Below are 8,062 nucleotides of genomic sequence, written 5' to 3'. Positions count from 1 at the left end.
ACACACACACTATACACAGAAATCCAAAAATAAGAACAGATATCCAAATCCAAACATGTTAAGGACAATATCCCTATACCAGCAAAAGATGGGGTCTTTGGCTTTTAGTTCAGCAGGGTTAAATTCTTCAGTACACGTTCTGGACATCACTTTAGCTTAAAAACTGTCACAATTTAAAAGAACGCATGAAGCTGTAGTTCCTTTTAATAATGAGACGAGTGCAATTCATGCTACTAGGCACATCATATCGGTGTGTGGGAGAAAATGCAGTCAAAGCATACAAGAGGCATTTTGATTACAAATTTCATAATAAATTTATCACATTAACAGCTGTTTTCATCTTGATATTAACTCTTATGCTTCATTGGTCTACATCACACATACATACACACACACACACATACACACACGCATACACACTTTGCATATCCCAAAGCTAGTTAAAGGGAAACTGTCACATTCCTGGTTATCCCTGATTCAATTCACATACTAAAAATGCCAAACATTTGTCTTCCACTTCTAGGTTACTCCTGTGATTCCCTCTCTACAGGGGAACTGCTCTGTAATAAATAATCTCTGCAACTGCAAACCCATTCACGGTCGGTTAAAAGAGTGCATGTAATGTCATGGAGGATTGTTAGAACTACCGATAAAAAAATATGCTCCATCCTTATTAACTGACTCGGTCTGCTTTGAACCCTTGGGGACAGTCTGGCACTGAAAGTAATAATTGTGGAATGTACTTGTATTGCTCTAAGTTCAGTACCTCGTCAACACACTGAATCTGTATTTCACAGCTTTCAGAGAGTGCATCACTAGATGCCATGATGCTATATAGCGGCAGTAGTTTGATAAGGGAGAAGCTTTAGGTGCTTACAACAGAGCTGGTCCCTTATGATGATCTTGCTATACATGCTCTCAGTTCAGTAACTCATCTGATGATGCCACCAGACACGTCATTACATTACATGTACTGATCCTCGTCCCTTTCGTTGATCAGCAGAGACCACTTGTCTTGCCTGTCCCTTGCTAAGGAGTTCTGCCGAGATGCTTTGTCAGAGGACAGAGATGACAGAGACACTTGGCTGATGAAGCTGATCTGATCCCATGCACTGGTCTTCGGCAAATCTCGTCTCCTGTCATCCATCCCAATGTGGACACTAATCTGCGATGGTGTGAGTGGTTTCATGCATCCTTGGGCCCGAGCCTCGTATCTATCAGCATCAGGCTTTCTGTAGCTGGTAGGAAACATTACTGCATTAGAAAAGAAGTCCACTAGGTTCTGTGTAGAACATGTATCCTATGTGGCATATACCATAACCATGGTCTGACTTCACCAGGTTCTTATGAACAGTAACACTGTCAGATTCATTCAAACCTCAGCCTTTAGAGTATTAATCTGTTAGAATTACAACTATAATTATGACAAGGTCCTTACCAATGTAGATTTGGTTATACCCTATCAGCGGTACCTACCATTTCAGCTGTAGTGAAGATAAAACCACAGACACGGAGGATGCCGCCATTGCCGCTGAGCCCATCCATGGCTGCAGTACAAGTCCCAATGGCAAGAACGCACCTTGTAAAGACAATGAAATCTGGTTAATCCTGGGAGCTCCAGAAGACTACCCTACAAATCACACCTACCCCAACAAAGGAGACTGGGGCACTGTGGGAAGCAGTGACCATTCTGTAGTATATTCAGGGGTGTGAGTGCCTATACTTTTGTTTGTTAAGCCTGTTAAGATTCTACTAGACAGACACACTACACATAAAAGCATATACCTACATACCAGTATACTTTCCTCCACTTGTAGATGATGAGCCAATTTTGTGGTCTACTGCTTGAACAAGATATTTTTCTGCTTGTTATAAAATTACTCAAGCAGTCCTACTACCTAAAGTTCTGTTTGAAGAAACATATCCCTTAACTTCTAAACACAGCAACCTTGTTTTCATTAAATAACAAATTGTTACGAAACTGTTGCTATGGATTCTGCATCAATATCCAACCTAAGACTTGAGGTGACTATTGCCACCACCTTGCAACCTGGATAGCACCTTTGTTCTAAGCTGGTCCAAATGCTGCAAGGATTACAGCCTGCATCAAGCGAGGTAGCACTTAGTGCATCCTCAGTTGGCGTAGATAACGCAAAAAGACAGGGAAAAAACATCACTTTTACCAGTTAAGACACAGCCTCGAAGCCCCCTTATTTTCTTCATCCATACACACTTCTGAGAACTGCCATTCTTCCTTTCCACAACCACCACCATAAATCCACGCCCAGTATCAGCTTTGGTAAGGGCCCCACTCTGTCATGGCCCATCACAATTTCACAAGGTGCCTCCATATTGAAAAACCGTACCCCCATCTTTCTCCAGGAATGCATTGGTATTCCATGCAGGATTGGGGGTACACTAGTGTAGATTGTAGGGGTTCCAGTGGCCCTCTAAATGCTGAGCTGTATTGGCTGTAACCCCATGACTCCCCTTTTCTGTCAGACTACATCCAGTTTAGCACAATCCTGACAGCTAATATGAGTACATAACGCACCGGCAGAGAGGTTACAAACTTACCTGCTGCTATGGGTACTCCAAGGAGATTATAGATTAATGCAAAAATAAAATTTAATCGTATTCTTCTCACGGTCCTTTTGGAAAGGTGTATACTGGCAACAACATCAAGTAAATCATTCTGTAAGCAGAACAGATGAAATCAACATTAAGGGTTGCTATCTATCTATTATCTGCACATAGAAGCGATACTCACTTTTTGCATAGACACAACGAAAGCTTTCAATTTCAAGGAAATTTTTAAGGATCCCCATATTGCCCAAATAAAATTATTTATCCACTACATTGGTTCCTTTTCAGGATTTGTAACGTACCAATGGTGGCATTTGCAGAATGTGGGGAATTCTCCAGAAGAAGGAAAACCATTAATACTGTACGAATCTGAAGATTGTTTTTAATGTAAAGCATATTGGGCTTCTAATGCCCTTACGTGCTATGTGAATGCATCTAAAAGACTGATGTAATGAACTTATTACATTCCATAAACTAGCAAACGTAATCGGGGAAAAAAGACATACTCTGATAAGAACAATATCGGCAGCTTCAATTGCGACATCAGTTCCAGTCCCGATGGCAATACCAACATCAGCTTTGGCGAGTGCTGGGGAGTCATTGACGCCATCCCCTACCATGGCCACTCTCTTGCCTTCATCCTGGAGGGCCTGGACCTTTGCAACCTTATGAGAGGGAAGGACTTCGGCAAACACTTTTGTGATGCCAACCTAGACAGACCAAACCAGTGGGTGTTAAGAAAAAGTACGACTTACAAATAATACAGTTTCCTTTATGTATCTACAGATGGGGCACCCATTTAATACAACTAAGATCAATTTATACAGTGTAGACAGTATTTCTTTATGCCCCCTATTTCTTTTCAATTCCTCTTATCACACATTGGACTACTTCATACTGATGATGAAACCAACTTATTGGACAGTTTCCAGCCACCACGACATGGTAAATAAGCAGTAATATCATACCTGCGTGGCAATGGCTTTGGCAGTTTTCCTGTTGTCCCCTGTAATCAATACCACATCCACACCCATAGATTTAAGTGTATGTACAGCAAGGGCAGCTTCTTGTTTCACGGTGTCTGCTATAGCGATCATGCCACACAAACCACCTACAAAAGAACACACGTGTGTACAGTAAACCCAACACAGAGTTTATTAATTCCATTGATAACCCAAGGTATGCAGGAACCAGTGTTCAGTACAAAGTTATTTTCATGGCAGTAGATACCTTTCCACTCACTTATTATTTCAGCATATCTAAACTAAGCACTAAAATATTTGATTTTAACATTTTCATCATAAACTACATATTTCAGTGAAAATAAAACATTAGCCATTACCATCTATTGCTACTAGTACTGCCGTCTGTCCCTTCATTTCGTGGCTAGCCATGGCCTCATCAACATCACTAGAAATGTGCAGCCCATTGCGTCTCATCCACTCTCGGTTCCCAATTAAAACAGAGTGGGCTTGTGAGGCTCCGGCACCTGAAACAAGCACATATTTTTCAAAATGAAGACAAGCTGCATTCTTTATATATATAAATTACAATTGTCATTTACAATCAAACATCACACAGTTAAACATTTCAGTTCACTTCAAGAACAGGTTCCATTAATTAAGTGTTTCCCAGCCCATCCCGGACTGGTCATCTGGCACACTGGGCGATTGCCAGGTGGGACGCTGGCCAGCAGTGCCACACACTCATCCGATGTGTTCATCTAGTGCTGCCGTGCGCAGAAAGTGACCATTAGGGCTGCAACAACTAATCGATAAAATCGATAATAATCGATAATGAAATTCGTTGCCAACGAATTTCATTATCGATTAGTTGAATCGATTTTTATCGATTATTAAATGAGGGTTTTTTCAGAGCAAACGCTCTGAAAAATACCCCTCATTATATAAACCGTTTCAGTGACTCACAGCAGCAGCTCCTACTTACCAGTCCCTCCCTGTAATCACTGTGACAACTGGCCCCCTTCCTTCCTTCTCCCAGAAGGCCAGAACCACATGGCTGTGACACTCATCTAACTGAGTATAAAATTAATATTTGGGCTGCTGAAAGTTAGGGGAGGTGGGAGTTAATTTAGGGGCAGTTATGGTTAATGGGGTGTTTAGGGTTAATTTAGGGGCAGTTATGGTTAATGGGGTGTTTAGGGGCAGCTATGGTTAATGGGGTGTTTAGGGTTAATTTGAGGCAGCTGTGGTTAATGGTATGTTTAGGGTTAATTTAGGGGCTGTTGTGGTTGACAGGGTCTTTAGGGTTAATTTAGGGGATGCTGTGGTTAATGGGGTGTTTAGGGTTAATTTAGGGGCAGTTATGGTTAATAGGGTGTTTAGGGTTAATTTAGGGTAGTTGTATTGATGGGGTATTTAGAGTTAATTTAGGGGTAGTTATGGTTAATGGGATGTTTAGGGTTAATTTAATGATGAGGACTGAGGGTTAATTTGATTAATTTAATAAAGTTAACTTAAGGTGCAGTTAGAGATAAAGGGGGGCAAACTAAGGGGAATCTAAATCCTGGGGGCAGTGAAGATTAACCCAGTACTGATTTATAAAAGTATGGTGTCAGTGTGCTGTGAACGGGTCTGTGACTCTATGAGGGGACTATGAGATATCTGGGGGGTATAAGGCATATCAGGGGAGGACGGAGTGACATATCTGGGGGTATAAGGCATATACATTATATAAGGCATATGTGGGGAGGGCAGTGTGGCATGTCTGGGGAGGATGGAGTGGTGTATCAGGGTGTATAAGGCATATCTGGGGCCACAGTGGCATATCTGGGGGTAGACTGGAGTGGCATATGTGGGGAGGGCAGCGTGGCATGTCTGGGAGGTAGTGTGGCATGTCTGGGGAGGATGGAGTGGTGTATCAGGGGGTATAAGGCGTATCAGGCACAGTGGCATATGTGGGGGTGGAGTGGCATATGTGGGAGGCAGCGTGGAGTGGCATATGTGGGAGGCAGCATGGAGTGCTATATGTGGGGGGCAGCGTGGAGTGGTATATGTGGGAGGCAGCGTGGAGTGGCATATGTGGGAGGCAGCGTGGAGTGGCATATGTGGGAGGCAGCGGGAGTGGCATATGTGGGAGGCAGCGTGGAGTGGTATATGTGGGAGGCAGCGTGGAGTGGCATATGTGGGGGGCAGCGTGGAGTGGCATATGTGGGGGGCAGCGTGGAGTGGAATATGTGGGAGGCAGCGTGGAATGGCATATGTGGGAGGCAGCGTGGAATGGCATATGTGGGAGGCAGCGTGGAATGGCATATGTGGGAGGCAGCGTGGAATGGTATATGTGGGAAGCAGCGTGGAGTGGCATATGTGGGAGGCAGCGTGGCATATGTGGGAGGCAGCGTGGAGTGGCATATGTGGGAGGCAGCGTGGAGTGGCATATGTGGGAGGCAGCATGGAATGGCATATGTGGGAGGCAGCGTGGAATGGCATATGTGGGAGGCAGCGTGGAATGGCATATGTGGGAGGCAGCGTGGAATGGCATATGTGGGAAGCAGCGTGGAGTGGCATATGTGGGAGGCAGCGTGGAGTGGCATATGTGGGAGGCAGCGTGGAGTGGCATATGTGGGAGGCAGCGTGGAATGGCATATGTGGGAGGCAGCGTGGAATGGCATATGTGGGAGGCAGCGTGGAATGGCATATGTGGGAAGCAGCGTGGAGTGGCATATGTGGGAGGCAGCGTGGAGTGGCATATGTGGGGGGCAGCGTGGAGTGGAATATGTGGGAGGCAGCGTGGAGAGGCATATGTGGGGGGCAGCGTGGAGTGGAATATGTGGGAGGCAGCGTGGAGTGGCATATGTGGGGGCAGCGTGGAGTGGCATATGTGGGGGGCAGCGTGGAGTGGCATATGTGGGAGGCAGCATGGAGTGGCATATGTGGGGGCAGCGTGGAGTGGTATGTGTGGGAGGCAGCGTGGAGTGGAATATGTGGGAGGCAGCGTGGAGTGGCATATGTGGGAGGCAGCGTGGAGTGGCATATGTGGGAGGCAGCGTGGAATGGCATATGTGGGGGGCAGCGTGGAGTGGAATATGTGGGAGGCAGCGTGGAGTGGCATATGTGGGGGCAGCGTGGAGTGGCATATGTGGGGGCAGCGTGGAGTGGCATATGTGGGAGGCAGCGTGGAGTGGCATATGTGGGGGGCAGCGTGGAGTGGCATATGTGGGAGGCAGCGTGGAGTGGCATATGTGGGGGCAGCGTGGAGTGGTATGTGTGGGAGGCAGCGTGGCAAGCCTGGGCTCAAATGTGCATAAATTGGGGGGGGGCTGGTTGGGAAATAAAGACAAGAAATGTATTTTATCAAAGTTTTTTTTTTATTCTGCTGTTTGTATTTAACAATTTGTTTATTAAATTATTTTAAATAAATGAAAAATTTACATTCATTTTTTTTATCCGATTAATCGATTAATCGAAAAAATAATCGGCCAACTAATCGATTATGAAAATAATCGTTTGTTGCAGCCCTAGTGACCATATGAATGTAATGTGTGGCTGTGCATATCCAGCCAACTTCATCAGGTAGCCACTGGCCTTGAAGTGCCAGGACAGCCCTGTCATTGCCAGTCCGGCCCTGATCCCGGCACAGAACCCAGCTCAGTCCTTCTCGCTGGAGGAACAGAGAAGTGAGACGATGAAACTACACTCCAGCAAACTTTCCTTTGTGTATATATTTTTTATTTAGCCTAGTCAGCCAGAATAGTAATACATACTATTACTGAACATACATGCTGTTTACAGCCTGTAATTACAAAACCGCTCTGTGCCGTATCTCACCCAATAAATCATTATAAAAAGATTGAAAAAATGAAAACATAAAAATGTCTGGAATATCTTGCAATACCAACTAATACCACAAGATGGCAATGGAGAAACTTAAAAGCGCACAGCAGGAGCTAGTGAACTGAAACAGAACTGAATTCCAGATATCCATTTCATGTGAATGAATACAATATCTAGGTGCACATAGGAATACCCAAGCAAATTTACTACATTTGGAAAGTAGCAACATGGGCTTGCAGATTGCGACCCAAAATACGCATGTGCTCCTCAGTACTGGAGCCATATAAGCAGGAACCGCCGATGATTGTGAATAAACACCGTGTCCATGTTCTGCTCCAATAAAACTCCAATCCAGACTGGGATCTAAATCCAACCCCAGCATACATTTAATTAACTTGGGACATCTAACCATTTCATTTTTTGCCCTTGGAAACACAGGGGATGCCTCTACTCCCATTAATCACAGGGTACGATTACGCCTGCTTGGGTGAACTATCACTTTCAGAGAAACTTCAATGGCCCAACATATTTACACTTGGGATACAAGCTCAGCTCAAAAAGAAATACATTAATTTATGCCAGGCAAGCAGTCTTACAGCGGAAAAGCCCCTAATGTATAGATCAATGGATTTGAACTGAAAGGAAAGTTCTTATTTAAATCTATTAGTATAGAAGGTCGGAGA

The 8,062-nt window shown here is 44.5% G+C and overlaps 1 protein-coding gene across 1 annotated transcript in view; it reads right to left on the bottom strand.

The window, feature by feature from the left end:
• Nucleotides 1–964: 964 nt before the first annotated feature.
• LOC149286495 (copper-transporting ATPase 2-like) overlaps nucleotides 965–8,062 on the bottom strand; it is a 35,215-nt gene continuing 28,117 nt past the window's right edge. Inside the window, exons 16-21 of the mRNA XM_089493920.1 lie at nucleotides 3,929–4,075; nucleotides 3,555–3,697; nucleotides 3,093–3,296; nucleotides 2,578–2,695; nucleotides 1,477–1,579; nucleotides 965–1,238 (exon numbers count right to left, since the gene is read on the bottom strand). Of these exons, the coding sequence (XP_089350046.1) occupies nucleotides 965–1,238; nucleotides 1,477–1,579; nucleotides 2,578–2,695; nucleotides 3,093–3,296; nucleotides 3,555–3,697; nucleotides 3,929–4,075 (989 nt within the window). The remainder of the gene's footprint in view (nucleotides 1,239–1,476; nucleotides 1,580–2,577; nucleotides 2,696–3,092; nucleotides 3,297–3,554; nucleotides 3,698–3,928; nucleotides 4,076–8,062) is intronic.

This window comes from Sceloporus occidentalis, unplaced genomic scaffold (genome assembly GCF_023333645.1).
Source record: "Sceloporus occidentalis isolate IW3139 unplaced genomic scaffold, rSceOcc1.0.p SCAF_68, whole genome shotgun sequence".
In the NCBI taxonomy this organism is placed as follows: domain Eukaryota; kingdom Metazoa; phylum Chordata; class Lepidosauria; order Squamata; family Phrynosomatidae; genus Sceloporus; species Sceloporus occidentalis.
The sequence above is the reverse complement of the archived record's forward strand: the minus strand, read 5'-3'. Positions and strand labels throughout refer to the sequence as shown.